This window comes from Myotis daubentonii, chromosome 2 (genome assembly GCF_963259705.1).
Source record: "Myotis daubentonii chromosome 2, mMyoDau2.1, whole genome shotgun sequence".
Classification (NCBI taxonomy): domain Eukaryota; kingdom Metazoa; phylum Chordata; class Mammalia; order Chiroptera; family Vespertilionidae; genus Myotis; species Myotis daubentonii.
The window spans coordinates 198,718,041-198,737,019 of NC_081841.1; the positions used below are offsets into that span (position 1 = coordinate 198,718,041).

The 18,979-nt window shown below is 41.2% G+C and overlaps 1 protein-coding gene across 11 annotated transcripts in view; it reads right to left on the reverse strand.

The window, feature by feature from the left end:
* The window catches only part of TACC1 (transforming acidic coiled-coil containing protein 1), a 102,062-nt gene that overhangs the window by 15,221 nt on the left and 67,862 nt on the right, over positions 1–18,979 (reverse strand). For 4 of the 11 annotated variants that reach the window (XR_009451391.1, XM_059685373.1, XM_059685374.1 and 1 more), the window contains 5 exons: positions 12,596–13,664; positions 9,008–9,068; positions 8,105–8,312; positions 4,379–4,431; positions 1,605–1,730 (listed from right to left, as the gene is read on the reverse strand). Coding sequence is in view for 9 of the 11 variants with exons in the window: in XM_059685373.1 (XP_059541356.1) it covers positions 1,605–1,730; positions 4,379–4,431; positions 8,105–8,312; positions 9,008–9,068; positions 12,596–13,664 (1,517 nt within the window). In the remaining 2 variants the exon portion in view is untranslated. Of the gene's footprint in view, positions 1–1,604; positions 1,731–4,378; positions 4,432–5,151; positions 7,229–8,104; positions 8,313–9,007; positions 9,069–12,595; positions 13,665–18,979 lie in introns of those variants that run through there. The other 7 variants (XM_059685376.1, XM_059685375.1, XM_059685381.1 and 4 more) reach the window with 5 other exon arrangements.

The following is an 18,979-nucleotide window of genomic DNA, read 5'->3' on the forward strand; positions in this document are numbered from 1 at the left end:
AACTAAGTTCTCTGTAAATTCAACCTCAGGCCAGGGTCTGGCTCTCGCTCTGTAGGCCTAGAACACAGATTGGGACAAGACACCCAGAGCAGAGTGTCATCTGACAGACAGTCACCTTAACCCAAGGAGACACCAGTGCGCCAATCTTAGTTAGAATGAGAAACGAAACTGCCACAAAGTCAGAGCATTAGAAGTTGGCACGACCAGCATATTCTCTTTCTGCAGAGATTTCTGATTGCTTGATAAAAATAGACTCAGAAAGAGAGAGTCTGAAGTTCAATGCCTCCAGCCAGTGCATCCATCTCACTATAGGCTGTGCAGAACCCACGGGATGCCCATGCTAAATGGAAAAGAAATTATCTAAATTCACTGCCTGAAACTCCATTTGCCTTGCACAGGGCTTGGATGGGCACATCTTGTTCTCTTTTTATTTGCTTCTCTGTGCTTCTCTCTTTCTAATTGGTACATTTTTACTTTGGTGCCTTTAATCAGGATACTAGAAGCCAGCTTATCTGCTTTGGTGACTAAACACATCTTTCCATCTTTCCTGTGATCCATGAGGGGGACGTCTCATAGTTTAACTCTCAGGAGGAAGGTGAAGTCATTTTTCTCATTTACAAGATTGGGCAGGGCGGGGGGCGGGGGCAGGGGTGCTCCTCACCACTGCACCCAAGCTGACAACAGGATTAGTTGACATCTCTCATTACCAACCTAATGCTATTTTTAAAAATATATATTTTTATTGATTTCAGAAAGAAAGGGAGAGAGATAGAAACATCAATGATGAGAGAGAATCATTGATTGATGGCCTCCTACATGCCCCCTACTGGGGATCAAGCCCACAACCCGGGCATGTGCCCTTGGCTGGAATCAAACCTGGGACCCTTTAGTCCACAGGTCAATCAGTGCTCTATCCACTGAGCCAAACCAGCTAGGTCCTTAATGCCATTTTTTAAAGCTTTAAGAGACATGTATCACAGGTACTTAACTACTTTCATCACATTATAAAAATAAAATTGCTCCACCTGCTTTAAAATAGGGTGGAGTCATCAAGTAATACACAACCCAAGTACATAAATATAGCACAGAAATATAACAGGAGAGGGTGATAACTGATTACTAGTATATAACAATGTCTTTCATATTTTTCAGATCATCCAAGGCCTAGCAGTGACCTATTTCTGAACAGAGGCTGCTCAAGAAACATGATAAAGGTATTTGAGAGTTGAATTAATGAATCGATGAAGGTAGAAACAATTGTATATTAGTGCAAGTCTAGAATTTACGGAATTTTTATGTACGAGCATACTACATACTAATGTGCTCTGTAAAATGAAGGCACTAATTTACAAACTCATGTGGATAAAGTTAGCAAATTTTGATATTTAAAATTTCAAGGCTAAAAGATAAAGAGGACACCACAATGTCAGGACCCCAGCACCAACGTGGCGTTTTACAGGGAGCCCTTTATCTGAGCTAAACAAGCTGCAGGAAACACGAACTTCCAACGGGGATAACGGAGGCCAGCAGAGATGGAATCTGCCCGCTGCACATGGCTTCACAAAGAATGGAGAGATAAGTGGGTGGAACAAGAAAGCATTTACCTCTTCTCTTATCAGGGTGAGCACGGCTGTCTTATCTGATTCACTGAGGCAGATGCCATCCAGGGGGCTCTCTCCGCCACAGGCCACGGACACGGGGGCCTCCTCCACAGGGGACTCCAAAGGTCCCTGGGGGGGGGGGGGGAGGAAGAGGTTATATTTAATACATTTAATCTTCAGCTTCTTAATCCCAAGCATCTTTCAGTAATTTCCTCATTGCTACATTGATCACAATCTTTAAAAACATGTTTAGAGTAAAAAAACACACACAATAAAAACCCAGCAGGGTTTTTTAAAAATCAAGTCTAGCTACAGTGCTATCTAAAGGAAAAGCTTGTTCTAAGGATTATCAGGGTGTCTTGCTGTCTAACAGATAGCCTAGAGAAGTTTTCTTCTTATCCCCAAAAAGGAAGTGTGATTACCATAGTGGTCAGTCACCAAAGAACTACATGCAAAAAACAACACTACCTGGCTCATGGCTCATCTTTCAAGGGGTTTCTGGGGATGATGTGTTCCATGAAAATACATTTCCCAAAGAAAGTCAACTATTTTTTTTTACATGTTGATGCTTTGTGTGTCTATGTAGTCACTTCGGATGGAAATATTTCTAAATTTTTTTTACTAAGTTTCAGGCCTAGGAAGACAGAAATGGTGAATGTGCCTGACCCCACCCAGCCCGGCGACTCAGGAGCACCAGGAAGTCCTTGCTCTGCAGTGATGTGCCCCAGCCCAGTGATGCCGTCAGGCGTGCACCATTACTTGTTCCTGACAACGTGCCCATGCTCCCATTTTTGGTCCTTCCTTGCTATTGTTTCAGTCCTGTCTGGCAGCACTGCCCTTTCTGATACACCAGCTTGTTTTTATCATAAACGCGGGTTCTAGAGAGCCACATATGGTTAATATTTTATTTTTCACAAGAATATAGGTTCTGTACTATCTTCCTTCCTAGAATGCATTTTTGGGGCTATTTGCCCCTTACCTATACAAGTAAGCTTTTTGTATAAATGGGAAAAGTTCATCAAGTAACATCTGAAATGCCAGCCAAAGTGACCTAGGAATAATCTTAAATGTCAGTATAACTAATCTATTAATTATTTCTCATAATCAATCAGCTCTCTGGTATTTTGTTTGAACCAGAACTGAACATAAAGTCCATGGTTCACTTAGATCAGTGGCTTTTGAACTTGCCAGGGTCATTATAGACTCATCCTTTCTCTAAAAAATACTCAAAAATACACAATTGTGCAGATAGCTTCACAGACCTCATCCAGTATAGAAACTCTGGGCTTAGGCCACAGAAAAGGGAAATGCAAAGCCACAGGCTGGCCGTGCCCATCTGCAGCAGCATTTGGGGGAGGGTGGACCACATGCTGACGGAAGTCCAAAACTCCTCAGAAACACTATCTTGGGACAGACCTATCACTAGAGCCAAAAGTCACTTGTGGCGGGAAGCCTCTAAAATGGCTCCCGTGACCCCACCTCCTGGTACTAATCCTCTCAGGCAATCTCTTCCTTGGAGCAGGCTAGACCTAAGGACTCACTCGTAAAGGACACAACATGGTAAAAGTCATGGTATGTCACTTTGTTTACAGAAAGACTCCAGCTTTCACGCAGTGAGAAGCCACGGGGAGGTCCATGTGGCAAGGAACTGATGGCTCTGTCAACAGCCAGTGAGGACCTGAGATGGGCCAACAGCCACATGAGTGAGCCTGGAGGTGACCGCAGCCCTGGTCTACACCTGACTGCAGCCCATGAGACTCGGAGTCATCCCAGGGTTTCTGATCCAAAAATGATGGCGTAATACATGTTTGCTGTGGACAACTGATACACCCCGGACATGTGATCATTCTATTACTTCCTGTGCCATGTCTACCGTCAAGAGGCTTTCCTGTAGTCTGGCTTCCCATGTAGTTGCCTACAGGGAGATAACGTACTACGTTAGGCAAACACATTTGGTTCGCCTTGTTACATTTCCGATTCTAAATTAATACCTTTTAAAGTCTGTCTTTTGTGAGTGTTTATTACTCTAAGCCAGAATCCCCACCTCTAGGAACTAACTTCCCTGTGCCTCCCATGACCTTTGTGTTATCAAGGACGTGACTGTTCTATTAACTTGGTTTTCTTAGTAAGGAAAATATCAGTATCTATTCTAGAGTTCTTTAAGTTGTTTTGTTTTTCATCAGCACAGCTTCAGCTTTCCTGCCCCTGCCACATAGCTGGTGAGCCCTGGCTCCCACAGCCCCGAGGACCACATTCTCATATAACTTCACCACAGGTGTGGTTCGTTTCCATTCTGTACCTGTTGCCAGTGCTGTTCAAAATAAATATAATGCAAGCCATACGCAATTTAGAAATTCTCAGCAGCCACATTGAAAAAAGTAAAAAGAAACAGGTGAGACTCATTTTAATAACATAGTTTAGTTAGCCCAAAATATTATCATCTCAACATGTAATCAATATAAAGTTAGAGACATTTACCTCCCTTCGTTTTATGCAAGTCATCAAAATCTGGTTGTATTTTTACACTTACAGGACATCTCACTTGGACTAGCTACCTCAAGTGCTCAGCTGCACATGTGCTAGGGGGTGCTGTCCGGGAATCTGGGATAGAGTGTGAGCCCCTCAAATGAAGAAACTGTGTTTTATTTATATTTCATCCCCATCACCAAACAATGGCCATAATTTATTTAAAGATTTAACATGAGCTTCAAAACAAATGCTGAAAAAACCTGAGCTCCACTTAACTCCCCCCTCACCCGCCAAGTTTAGGAACTTACAGGCACAGCAGATCCATCTTTCTCCATTTTCTGGCACGGCTCTTTTTCTACGCCTAAAACACAGAGTCATTTTTGTAGTTAACCCAAGAAGCTGGTTCCTCCCCTTCCTAGTGAAAGGCACTGGGAAACCCCCAGCGCAGGCCCAGAATGACATCTACAACACACGAACGCACCCCAAGCTCTCACAGGGGCGCTGGCTTTCTATTGATCACTGTGTTGTCCATGCTAAAAGTCCAAAATATTTAGAAGAAAGAGGAGTGCGGAGTTAGTCATAAATGAATCCACAATCTTCAGGTGCAAAGAACAGCAAGTCTGTCCCTTTGTGCCCATGTGCTAACCATGGGATTATTTCAGGAAGAGGAAACACTGAATGCTGTTCTATTACCAAAGCCTTAAACTCCAGCCCAAAAGGGTACCCTCAATCTAAGGAGTGTAGCAGTAGCAGATAAAACAAGAAGCTCCAAATTGCAATACCCACAAAACTAAATTCATTTTGTACCTCCCACTCTACCACCAGAGACATTTTAAAAAACCTAACACTAGATGTTTTCTAATTAAAGGAATATGCTCTCACTGAAGACAATTTTTTAAAAATTGTTATTTAAAGAGAGGACGGGAGAGAGAGAGAGAGAAAGAGAGAGAGAGAGAGAGAGAGAGAGAGAGAGAGAGAGAGAGAGAGAGAGAGACACCAGCGTGAGAGTGAAACATCCTATATACCCTGCACTAGAAATAGAGCCTGCAACCTGGGCATGTGCCCTGACCGGGAATCAAACTGGCAACTCTTCAGTGCACGGGATGATGCCAAACCAACTGAGCCACAATGACCAGGACTGAAGACAATTTTAAAATATTTTAAAATTTTATAAGACTACAATCTCCCACAAAGCAATAACAAATTATTATTTTAGCATATTCTGTCTATAATGAATTATTTTTAAAACACAAATGTGACTATTCTACTTAAAAACCTTCAATGGCCCTGGCTGGTTTGGCTCATGGATAGAGTGTCGACCTGCGGACTGAAGGATCCTGGGTTCCATTCCGGTCAAGGGCACATGCCCAGGTTGCGGGCTTGATCCCCAGTAGGAGGCGTGCGGGAGGCAGTCGATCAATGATTTTCTCTCATCATTGATGTTTCTCTCTCTCCTTCACCCTTCCTCTCCATCAATAAAAATGCATTTTAAAAAAAGAAAAAAGAAAAAACCTTCAATGGCTCCCCTCCACCTACAGAAGCAAGCCCCAAATCCTCAGTACCACTTCATTTTCCCACTTACCCTGTTCTCACAGAGCTCCTGGGCATTCTACCCACATGGCAGGTTCCTTCCCAACCCTGAGAGAGACACTCGTTCTCTGGTGCACATCTATGTCTGTATCTATCAACACCAAGCTCCAAGGTGACTTTCCCCAGTAAATGTTCTCTGATTCACCTGACAGGGTCAGTACACCCGTCCACCTCACACTCCCACCCGCATGACCTCTGCTTCTCCCTTGATATGGATAATCAGTTACACACAGTGACATACTACCTACCCACTATGAGGACAGCACTGTATCTAACAGAACCCCAGCTCTACAAATTTCTGTTGCAGGAATTTCCTCCAAGTGAGGAAGAATATCATTCAACAAATATCTACTTATGCACCTGCAGCCGAGGAAATTCAAAGATGAATCACTCATAGTCCTTAACCTTGAGAAGCTTATCAAAGCTCCCTTCTATAATGAATACACAACACGTGAACGGTAAGAAGAAATGTGCTGGGAGCATAAAGCATGGTGGGAGCCAAGTGATGTTTTTGAAATAGACCCAAAGGGATGGGCAGAATTACTACAGGAGATGGCAAAGAAAGATATTTCAAATAAAAGAAATAAGTGTAGCCCACCTAACTGAGTAAGGTGGTATAAAGGGAAATGGCAAATGAAGTCTTGGGAAAGAAGCCAGAGCAGAAAGAGGCCTGGGAAGAAATCTGGAATAGTGCCTGGCACGTTTATTTTATAGATGAAAAACTGAGACCTGGAGGCAGGGAGGAGGCTGGAAGAATAACTCTCACAAAGTCCTGATTTCCACCCGCTTCCCTCATTTGATGAGAGATCATGATTTCTTAAATTCTAGGTATAAAAACGCCAAATTAAATTATGTTGATTTTTTTAATAATGTTTAATATAGTCAGGAACATGGTTCTAAACATTTCACAAGTCAAGTTTAGGGTCACAGATACAACTTGGGACCTAGAAGGAGGGCCTCCGCTCTAGAATGTTCTGAGAGTCCAACAGTAAGAAGGTTAGCAAGAAAGTTAGTCTATCTAGGTTCTTATTTGGACATTAAGAAGGATTTTATAGGGCATCGGTCAATTTCAAGTCTACCACATCTGTGAGCAGGGCAATTTATAATGGTCTAGTGCAGGGGTGGGCAATCCTGGCACGCGTGCCAAACATGGCATACCAGTAACTTTTGCTGGCACGGGCAATCCTCTCTTATAATCTTCCATTTACAATTTTTTCTTAATATGAACTTTTTTATTTTTCAGATAAATTCAGTGTAGGTGTATCTTAGATAAATAAATAATTTTACATAACAAGTTATCTTAAAGACCATAGACATGGATTGACGAGAGAGGGGAAGAGCAATTTCTATGCCTCTGCCTTAACTCTCCCTGCCTTCCTAGACCGACCAGTGTTGGTTTCATCCACATACGCTTGTGAATCTTTGTTCTCAGGGATGAATTTTGTTAAGTCTCGTATTAGGAGTAGCCTGACGGATGAAAGTAGTAGCTCGTGCATATCTCTGAAGGTCACGAAATATAAACCTGATGTAAAATCTCTGTCATCAGTGATGCAGCAGCAAAAGTCCCACTGATAATATCAAATGGAGTCATAAAGTTTTCTGTCGGACTCTCAGTGTACATGTATACATTAAAAAAATAAATGTATTTTTCATCATCATATACTGTGTTTTTGTCGCTTGAATGAATTTTATTATTTCTTCAAGGTTCTTCACATATGTACACCTTAAGAGATATCAAGTAGGCGTAACATGTTCTCAAAAAATTAGGGTTGGCACGCAGAAGAATTTTGAGTTAGAGATTTTGCTGGTTTTGGCACGCATTCACAAAAAGGTTGCCCACCCCTGGTCTAGTGTAATGAAAACAAGCTCTTTGTACTTTAGCTTTGAGATTAAAAGGCCATGGAACCTACTGCTAAAATCTGAATCCTAGTTCTACCATTTAGTAGCCATTTACAAGTGACCTTAACTTCTGTGTCTCACTTTCCTTCTCTAAAAAAATGGGGAAAAATTAGTATGTAGCAAAGAATAGTGAGTTAATACATGTAAACCACTTAGAACAATGCCTGCACATGGTAAGGAATTACACGTTAGTTATATTTCTGTAAGTTGAACAAGGAGCACAATAATCACATCATGGTTACAGGCCACTATACTTTGAGGTGTGGCCACATTAAAATAAATTATAAAAAATTATTATAATTTTATAATAAATTATAAAAAATTTCAAGCAGTCCCACACATTAGTGCCTCCAGTACATCCTGCCACACTAATCCATATGTCCCTGGTATTTGATAAGACACCCTTTTTGTGTCTCTTTTCTAGGTGAAGAAGCAAAGCTTAGATCAGAATCCAAATTCTCTAATCTCTCTAAGGCGCCTTGGCTTTAGGCTTTCAGGCATTTCTATGCTACGTACATTAGAAAGATGAATATATACTTCCATACCTGCTTCTGAGGATGAAAACGCATGATTTATGGTAGACACGGGAACATTGGAACATTCAAAGTACTCCAGGTCTTCCTCTGGCTCACCTTTCACCTCGGCCCCGGCTGATTTCTGACCAGATGAAGTGGATGCCAGTTTCTCCTCATCGGTAGCATGGCCGTCCCTATTAGAAATGTCTGAACTCTGGGAGATCACTGCTCCTTCATCCTGGGAAAGGCAACAGAGCAGATGCGACCATTAGGTAGGGAAAGGGACATCTCACAGCAGCCACTATTTGCTTAGAGTTAACCACAGATCTGAGTACAGATGAAGGAAGAAGCTGGAGTCCTTCAATCATAGAATGTTGCCTTTTTCTAGCACCTAGCTTTTCTGCTTCAAATCTGAGGTTTGACAAATTAACCTTCTCTAGCCTAAATTTATGAGAAAGAAGTTTAAGTGGTGCAAGGCAGTGGTTTCAAATATTCTGTTCATAGCCTCCTAAATTAAACCAAAAAAAATCTATGTACCCCACTGTATTCCCAAGTGCCATCTAAAAACTGTTCAGCGTCAGTTTAAATAATTTCGAAGGATATAATATCTAATGTAGTTTAAATACTACCATGCTTAATTCAATGTAATTATTCTAATGATTTGATATCCTACAGTGTATTTAAAATTGGACACGAACAACCTCTTTAATAGTCAGAAATGTACATCATTCCTTTTCCTCTCTGAACCTGCACTTCCCAGTCTACTTCACTTCCATCAACTCAGGTTCGGATGCTGGTTCTCTTAAATCTGAATATTCCAATACCCAGTGGGAAGTCTCCATTAACCACATGCCCCACCCTGGGGGAGGGGTGATGCATTCGTTGTTTGGGGACCACTGGTCTAAGAGATGTTCTGGTGATAGACAGACTTACCTGTGAACACCCATCCAAAGCAAGAGACTGCGTTTCATATTTCTTCACCTTACAGCCACTCCTGAAAGAAAAACAAATTAACCAAGCTGGTTGGGAATCTCACTGACAACTTCCGAGCTATGAGATGGAGCAGAGAGAGCAGTGTATGCAGATAGAAGCCAAGGCATACAGCACCACACAAGTCGTACATCTACATGTCAGAGATGGGAGCAGCTTTTACATCTCTGAATCTTCTCTGGAGAGACGGGCCAAGCAAAGAACTACAGTCAATTCATTCTCTGAAAAGACGTCCTCATGAGGAGGAGTTTTCCATTACATACCACCACAGCCTTTGAGAGAGCACCTTAGCAGAGACATTCAGTTCATCTGATCCTCACTCACTTTGGCTTTGGCATTCATTAGAAAAATTACCACGCTGGACTAGATTCTTTAAAAATCCTTTATTGCACTAAAAGCCATAGAAGTCTAATGAGACAACTCCGGACATGTGTGCTAACAAAGTAGAACTGGGGTTAACAGAAAGTATAAAAAGGAAAATATCTGTGTAAACTATTACCATTCCTATTAAGTAGTAAGATGGAAAGAACGTTATGGCTGGAACCAGAGAAAACTCAAACCAACAGTTATTTAAACTAGCGCATAATTTGAGATCCAAAGACTAGTTCAAATTCTCTTGTTTGAATGAACTTAAAATTTCCAGTACTGCGACTCTGACAAAAAATAATAATAATAATAATAATAATTTGCAACTATTTTTTCTTGTGTGGGGAAACAAACCAAAAAAAAGGCAAGCGTATACGTTACCAAAACGTGCACAACCACTATCTGGCTCATGATTTTCTTTCCTAATGCTTGAGTGCCACCCCTTGCCGCCAAACTCAAGTTGGTCCACAAGAATTCCAATCATAGTATGATGTCTCCATTTTATCCCCTGCTCCAACCCAGCAGCCTTATCCTATCATGAAAGCCAATTATTTCCAACATTAAATAGCAGAGCAGTGCCTGAAACCCCTGCCAGATGATCTTTGGGGCCAAGCCAGCATTCGGTATCAAAGCGCCACACAGGCGTGCCAAGGCAGGGAGCGCAAGCTCACGCACCTCAGGTTGGAAGGCTGATCGCCACTCCTTCCGGTACAGACAATCACAAGGCTAAGCTGACTCATGAAGTGGCAAATGAAATGCAAAAAATAATCAGAAGGTCAAACTCAGAACCGGAAGCCAACATGCTATGGAGAGGTGGTCTGGGAGGAGGGTAGAGGAACTGCCAACAGTCCCAGGGACAAACAGAAACCACAGTAGGGGTACTTACAACAGAAAACAGAGAAATTTCACTTGTTCAGTAGTCCTGAGGCACCAACAAAATGAGAAACAGGAAAGAGACAGACAGATGGAGAAAAAAATCATGTAAAGCCTGGAATATTTATCTCTAGTCTGGTAGATGTAAAGGCTGCAAAGTTCTTTCTATGAGGTGAGATACAAATTTAAAATGTCATATTTATGAATGTTATCACTGGTGAGTGAATGACTGTCAGGAACCTCATCTGTAATGAGTAAGAGTGATAGAAGCATTCAGAAATGCCACATACTCAAGCTTATAGATGAAAAAGTAAGCATTTCACTGCTGAACACATTTACTCTTAAATGTCTAGTCAGCTAAGGCAATGCGTGAATAAAAATAAAGTCGAAGATGCATCTGCTTCTATCTGCTGTAGGTGTGTGTCACTAGACACCTAAAATGATTTTTCATACTTTATTTGGTCCACAAAAATTCTAATCATAGGATGATGTCTCCATTTCATAGAAGAATCTGAGACACCAATTACATACATCTTTTAAAAAGTCACACAAGTACCCTGCTAACAGAACTTCTAACTCTCCACTAGATTCTACCACCACATGTATATTTTCAGTCTTTCCTACCAATAGGGTTTTGCTAAACAAAATCCCAGTTACACAAAGGTCAAGCACCCTTCTCAGAGGCAAGAGTTTTGATTGCACAGAATTTTTAAAAAATCTATAAGCTATATTATTAGATCAAGAAGTCCATTCACCAAAAACAGAATAGGAGGACAACGCTACCAGGTGAGGGTGGTAGGACTCAAGAGAGGGTGCTTCTTGCTACGGAAAATAAGGTGTAGGATCAATTCCCTTCCCTTTGATCTAATCTCATTTAACATGAATGCAATAGCTACATGCCTTCAACATGTGTCAGAAGGAAAGGCGCCCAAATGAAATGACTTATCAACCTCGCTGGGCAGAGACACCCCATATATAGGATACCCATATCAGGAAGCACCAAGGCAATGACCTGTCCAACACATACCCCAAGCACTGTCTCGACAACAGTAACTAACCTTAGACACAGAAGAGCACTTTGAGGACACCTGATCGATCATCTTTTTCAGCAACCATTTAACTGCTCATATATAATCAGAGAACAGATCAGCAAGTATTACTGACATCTTATTCCCCTAGATATTCTGAAGTTGCAGAAGAACTGATTCCTACATTGCTCGAGCTTCTTGGTCCGGATTGATACTTTCTGCTCTTTAAACCTTTCCCTTTAGTGTAATACACCACACCATCCAGCATTTTTCTTGAAGTCATAGGAATACTAAAAATTTCTTCCCTAATGATCTATGGTGACAATTAAAAACATGATATTTCTTCTCAACTTCCCTTTTCATACTTCATCTTCTATGTCACTGATCTCTCTTATATTCAATTTTTAGCAAAATGCCACAGTGTCACAAAGGGGTACATTGTCACCACTTAGTTTTGTGATAAGGGAACCCTATAACAAATTTAACCTAAAACTTGACATGGACTGTGGCCTGAGGTCATCACTCTGAAAACTCCAAGGAGCTCGCAAAAGTGGCTCTAGATTTCCCAGGGCAAGGGGTAGGGTAGGGGTGGTGTCACAACACACAACAAAAGTCTAGTCAGATTTCTGTCATCGTTTAAAATATTCCTGATTCTTATTGAAAATTCACCTCCTTGCTGATGGAACCACAAGCTAACCATAAAGACATAAGAATTCTCCCCAACTTTCAGTGGTTTGTTTCCAACAAAAATCACAGCTTTCTGTTTTAAGTGAAAAACTTCTATAAGACCTTTTTGGACCATTTTCTACAAGTTCTTGACACTAGACAGTTAATCTGTAGGCTTGGAATTTTTGTTTTATCCATAGAGAATCTGAAGATGGTGGCTAGCATATCATTTGAATTCTGTAAGTAAAGCAATTCCTGACAGCCCAGATAAGTTTTTTGAAAACCATCAAATCTCTACCTGCCTATCTTGTTAAACAGGACAATAGTACCAAAAGTGGGGGTGGTAGGGTGGAAAGAGCTCAGTTGAATAAGCTGAGGATTCATAAACCAGGCAGCCATTGAAAAAGGAAACCTCTGGTATTTGATTCCACACAAAAGTTTGCTTTAAAACAGTGAAGACTGCAATATGAAGTCATAAGCTTTGTGTCTGCCCACCTGCACCTCAAAGATAACTCCAGATCACCAAAACCCACAGCAGACGGCTGCCAAACTTTCAGAGTGTACACAGAACACAACACCCACACCCCTCATCACTCACGTTATTAAACGCGACTTTGCCTTCTTGGGTGATTCTAAGGTTTCATTAACATGATTACCAGCAGGAGAACAACAGTCGCCATTTGTTAAAGCTGTAGTTGGTTTAAAGGGATCCGTGGATTCATCAAAGGGGTAGGATCCCTTAGAGGAGAGGGGAGGGGAGTCCTGCAGTGTGGACTGGCCACCCAGGGGACTGAAACTGGGAATCTGCTTAGAAGACGCTTGGGAGAGAGAGGCATCGTCTGTGGCTTGGTCCGGGGGCGGTTCTGAACCTTTGGTGCCTACTGGCTTACTGATGCCATCTTTCTGTGCCTTTGGAGGCAGTTTGTTACCCAGTTTCCTGCCAAGTTTTCTTGGAAGGCCTTTCCTGGATTCTACGCTTTCCACATCTTCTATGAAATCGAACTCCAGCTTCAGAGGTGAGCTCCTTGACTCATCCAGCAGCTCCACCCCGGAATCATTGGTGTCACTACTGGGAGTGCTGCTTGTTTCCCTAACGTCAGGGGCAGATTTCTGAGTCCTGGCATCTCCTAGCAAAGGACTTGTGTTCCCATCCATTTCATCAGGATAGGATGCCTGGGGGAGAGGCATGCCCTCCATGGAAGTTTCTGAGAACTCGCCAACTGTTTTCTTCCTCAGAGAGATGGGTTTGGGCTTTCTCAGCTTGCTTCTGCTGGGCACTGGCTCCGGACAGGAGTTCCCACTCTTCAGGTCAGCTTCTGTGGAAGCCTCCAGTGTAACCCCCATGGTGCTTTCTGTCATCGCCTTGTCCTGGATGGCTTCTGGCGGGCTGGAGGGCAGAGCCTCGCCTGAGATGGCAGTTACATAGCCATATGCTGCTTCTGTCCCAAGAGCTGCCTCTGAGTTATCCGTGGACTTGGTTGCTATTGAAAATGGCCTCACTACTGAAATTTTGCTACTATCGTGTTCAGGTTCTTCTTTGAAATCCCTGACTGAGTAAGAATCAATAGCCTGCTGTGAAACCTCATTTTCTGAGGGTCTAGAATGAGTCTCAGAAGAACATTTTGCAACCACTTCTGCTATCAGCTGTTCATCAACTTCTTGTGAGTCTAAAACAAAACACAAAAGCCATCTATTAAAGAATGATCTTTTTGGCATTGGTAAATATTCTCTACTTGCTGAATCCACATAGACAAGTAGGCTCTTTCCTCTTTGCATTTGTTAAGCATCTCTATGGCAGCACAACCACAAAAGGAAGAGCCGGTACTGCACCCAAAAGTGAATTTTCCATTCCCAAGCTATTACCCAAATTATACAAATAATAATTATACCAAACAGAGCTACTTAGAAAAAGGCTAGTAGATCATGGTGCACTGCAAAGCATATGATTGATGTTAAAATTCTGCAGGTTAAAATGACAGATCTGGAAGAAATTTTAGATGCTGACAGCTCAGGTGCAGGGGATCTGGCACTGACAGTTCCGGGCACTGCCTAACAGTTCCAGGTTCCAGATTTCACACAGAGAGTAGATGTTAATTTTGGATGTTCAAGACAAGTACTCCCTCTTCCCCAGAATGGAATTTAAATAATTCAACTGTTTCAAAATTAATTCAGCCAGCTCAGAATAACTTCTCTCTAGACTGAAAATCTAAAAGAACCAAATAAAAAAAATTTGAAAGAGCAGACACAGAAATGGCTTTAAAAAAAAAATAGCCCTTATTTTGCTAAGACAATAAGTCATAAAATAATAACTTCATTTTTTCTTTACAGGGGCTTTCTGAGTTGGGTCAGGAATTCTCTCAAATCACTTGTAAAAAATAAAGATTCTTTTTAATTGGGGGTCTTAGTAGGAGAATTGCTTTAATTAGGAAGGTGTAATGAAGGTATTTGTTTAAAGCACAAACTAAAATTGTGCTTTCCTGACTTAAATATCTGAAATAGTGATAGAGTAGCAGCAAAAACTGAATAAACTGGTTATTATCACAGTATCTCATGATTTTAAAGGAAACTCAGAGATGACCCACTAAACCAAATCCTAATCCTAATCCTAATGCAGGATCAAAAACCTGAGCAACACTGAAAAAGTTTTGGAAAGTACTCACACATCTTTTTACATGACTCTTTTATGACTGGGATTGGCCGTGGCATCCGCCTGTAGCTCTTGGAAATAAAGGTTTTTACCTATTGTATCAGAAATCATGCCACCTGCCAGGGTGGCACGGGGCAGGAAAACCAACAACCTCATCTGAATTCAGCCCCCCACACTGAGCAGCGGGGAAGGGAGCTCCACCAAGAAGACACCACCCCGCCTGGCATGTCTTGGCTAGCTCAAGCCAGGTGCCAGGTAAGTAAACTTGCCAGTCAGTCCTACACCTCGGCACTGCAGACCCCACCTTGGTCTATATCTTCAGTCACCAGCAGAAAGTACTGGCGGGGCGGGAGAAGATTGCTCATTGACTTAAACCTGTTTTGGGAATCATGAGATCAAGCAAGAAAACTAATTAATGACATAACTCAACAAGGTATGTCTGAGTAAGACTTTTTAAAAAATATATTTCATTGATTTTTTTACAGAGAGGAAGGGAGAGGGATAGAGAGTTAGAAACATCGATGAGAGAGAAACATCAATCAGCTGCCTCCTGCACACCCCCTACTGGGGATGTGCCCGCAACCAAGGTACATGCCCTTGACCAGAATCGAACCTGGGACTCTTCAGTCCACAGGTTGACACTCTATCCACTGAGCCAAACCAGTTAGGGCAAGATTTTTTTTTAATTTATGCTCTACACAGTGCATGTCCAATACCAATTGACCCCACATCCCTAAGTGCTGCCATAAGATAGAACCTAAACTTCAAGCATCACACCACAGGTAACTTTCACTAAGTAAAACACCCATTCTCAGTAGGCTCCAGTTCCCAAACTTCCATCAGTGAAGAGTTCTAGCCACAGTTGTCAGTCCCTGTTTCTAATCTGAAAGCACTGTTGTGTAACTAACCTACCTCTCTTCATCCTTCCATTTTTAATAAACCCTGGATTCCTTAAAATCTTCCTCCAGGGAACTGAAGAGCTCTCTCCCTGAAATGAGTTTGATGAGTCTGACAAGCACCGCACTGCCTGGTGGCTTGGTGAACACAGACAGCGATTAGATCAGTAGATGAATTCAAAGCAAACACAGAGGAAATTAAAAAATAGACCACCATTTCCACTTCTGCCACGTCTGCTGCTGTTAATGAAACTTCCTTTCCATAGTCAGCCCCCATAAATCTAAAAGGTTGTGTGAATCGCCCATGGATGCTCTCAAACAGCAGATCTCTCTTATATTCATTCAGGATGTAGACTACTCTGTAAAAAGAAATGTTTCCCTCGCCCTTTATAATATTTTTAAAAGAAAAGGCATGAAATGGCAAAAACTTAAAGATTAAAGTAACACACTGGGCCCTGACCGGTTTGGCTCAGTGGATAGAGCGCCGGCCTGTGGACTGAAGAGTCCCAGGTTCGATTCCGGTCAAGGGCATGTACCTTGGTTGCGGGCACATCCCCAGTAGGGGGTGTGCAGGAGGCAGCTGATCGATGTTTCTCTCTTATCGATGTTTCTAACTCTCTATCCCTCTCCCTTCCTCTCTGTAAAATCAATAAAATATATTTTTTTAAAAAAAAGTAACACACTGGGGTGGGGGGGTGGGGGAGTGTGGAGGCCGGGGAAGGTCAATGGGGAAAAAAAAGGAGATATATGTACTACTATTTTAATACTTTAAACAATAAAATAAAATTTTAAAAAAACGATTCACAGCTAGACATTCGGGTTTGCACTCCAGTATAATGAAAATATACTGCGTTAAAATAGAAGCTTATGAAAAACCTTGAAAGCCTTAGATTAGAAGAGTGGAAATGCCATTATCACAAATATATTTGAAACTCAGAAATGTATTCAGCTGACATAATCCGAGAACCAACTGACTAGCTGCTTTCACATGTATAATCTCATTTTAGAAGAAAGAAAACCACAACCACTTGGAAAACAATGTGTATTACTTCAGATTTGGCATTATTTTCAAGTATGCTTGACTTTTCCCCCTTAGGTTTTAACTTTTTGGTGAAGCATTGTCTGACACTCCTTTTAGATCTATCACTTCCTGTCCTTTAGCTACAGATGGTCCCCTGTATGAGTTTTACTTGACATGTAAAGTGAGAAAAGCTGCCAAAATTTAAACAGGCTTCCTGTATGGCACAGATACACACCCTGGCCTTTTTCTAACCTCAAAGTCCACAAATAGTATCTCACATCCATGTCTAAGATACAAGGTCTGACTCCAAGACAAAAGTCTTAAAACAAAATCTTAGAACCAATGCATGAAAATGAATGTCTTTTACAGTAATTCAAGAAGGGTTCTTAGATAAATTTTCAAAGGGTCCATGAAGACTCTGAAACTCAATGAAAAATCATGTGAGAGCATTGTCTGGTGGAGAAAATCCACAGCCTACCACTTAGGAGCCACTGTGTTTAGGGTCCTCAAAAGGGCCCCTCTCATTACTGTATAGTTATAACTTCAATCCCTGCCCCCAGTCACTACACTGGGATTTAAAAAACTCTTAAACTACTGAGGGAGGGAGAGGGGGGAAATCTCAACATCAAAGAATGAAACTTGTCACCTCTGAGAACATTCAAAAGGAATGTGTTACAAGTGCTGTTTTAAGCAATTTTAAGTGTGGACTAAATCCTTGAGGGGGAACACTCACTAAAACACAAGTTCAAATAGGTTTGTTTAAACAAAATTCAGTCACCTTACATCATACATGTTGACATTAAGACTGCACTAAAGGGTGGACTAAAGGGACACTAAATATCAAGTGAAAGTTGGAGGGGGTATGGGTCTGGTCAGCACACTGGGTGTGGTAGGAAGTGACTTGGGCAGGCTACCCTGGAAAAGAATCAAACCCCTAGGAACAAGCTTCAGAAAATAACTTCCTTTTCTGAAGGCTGGTTCAGTTTGTTGTGCAGAGTGAAGTCATAAGGTCAGGAGGCAGCCAAACTTTGGCCTAAATCTGCAGAACGTTCTCCACTCTTTATTTACATGAAGCTCTTCTCCTCTAATAACTACTGGCTATTTAAAATACATTGATTTGCAGGGGGAACCAAATTGCTAGCCTGCCCAGTGACCCTGGCCTTGGGATGGCCCCATTCAGAGGTCAGGCATTGTGCAGCCCTGTTAGACAGGCTCACACACCAGATGTGCAGGAAACACCGGAGTCATCACCACTAGACAATAAGTTGCCTCCCACAAAATCTGGTATAAAGTGAAAAACCAGTGTGAAGGAAGAAAAGGGAGGAAGTCGAGCACTGACTACTGTGTAGGCATGGTGACTGAGCATTTTACAAACAAAAACTCATGCAGTCAGAATTAGAGAACACACAGGAAGAATTTCAGTTCTTAAGGACTTTACAAATTGGAGGGAGTAAGCAACCAGAGCAATCCTCCTCACCACTTCCCATGTAAAATAATACTCCTGGTGCCTTCCATTAAACTAAAATTAATAAATTCCATATGATAAAGGGTATACAAATAAGCGATTTTTTTAAAAAAATGGCCAAAACAAATTTTAAAAATATGCTCACTTTAAATTCATATACAATTAATAAACAGGATACCATTTTTAACCTATCAGATTTGTAAAATTAAAATATCAATGATACTCAGTAACAGCTGCTAGGCAAGGGGGCCAGTAGGCACTCTCATACATTTCATAGTGAATAGCATCATGGGAATCTTTCAGGAAGTATTTAGCAGTATCTACCAAAATCCAAAATAAATTGATTCTTTAACTCATCAATTCCACTACTATGGAATTTATTTTAAATATGCACACAAAGAGGGTTAAACACACATATATACAAGGATGAGGATGTTCACTTAAGTGTGATATTAAAAAGTATTCACTTTTTTGTGTTATTATAAAATATGATAGGAGACTGATAGATGATTTAAGGTGCAACATTATACTGGAATATTATATAGGTGGTAACAATGAAGTAGACCTATACATGCTAATACAGGAGGATCTCAAAGACATGGTGTAGGGAAACAGCAAAGGAAAGAACAGTGTATTAAAGTATGCATCACTATTCATTTTAAACATATAAAGACATATAAAACTGATATTCTGAGGCCCAGAATCTTTCTTAGTAAGGAGAAAAATCTCTTCTACGCAGAACTTAATCCCATTCTACCCATTTCTCTTATTTCAGTTTCACCATAGGGTCCCTATTTCTAATCCCAACGTGCTCCACCTCTACTTTTTCCAAGACCATTGGTTAGGCAAAGTCTTCTTAGATATGACAGCAATAGATAAAATGAACTTTATCAAAATTAAAAGTGTAAAAAACTTCAAATGATAACCTCAAAAAAGTGAAGACAACCCACAGA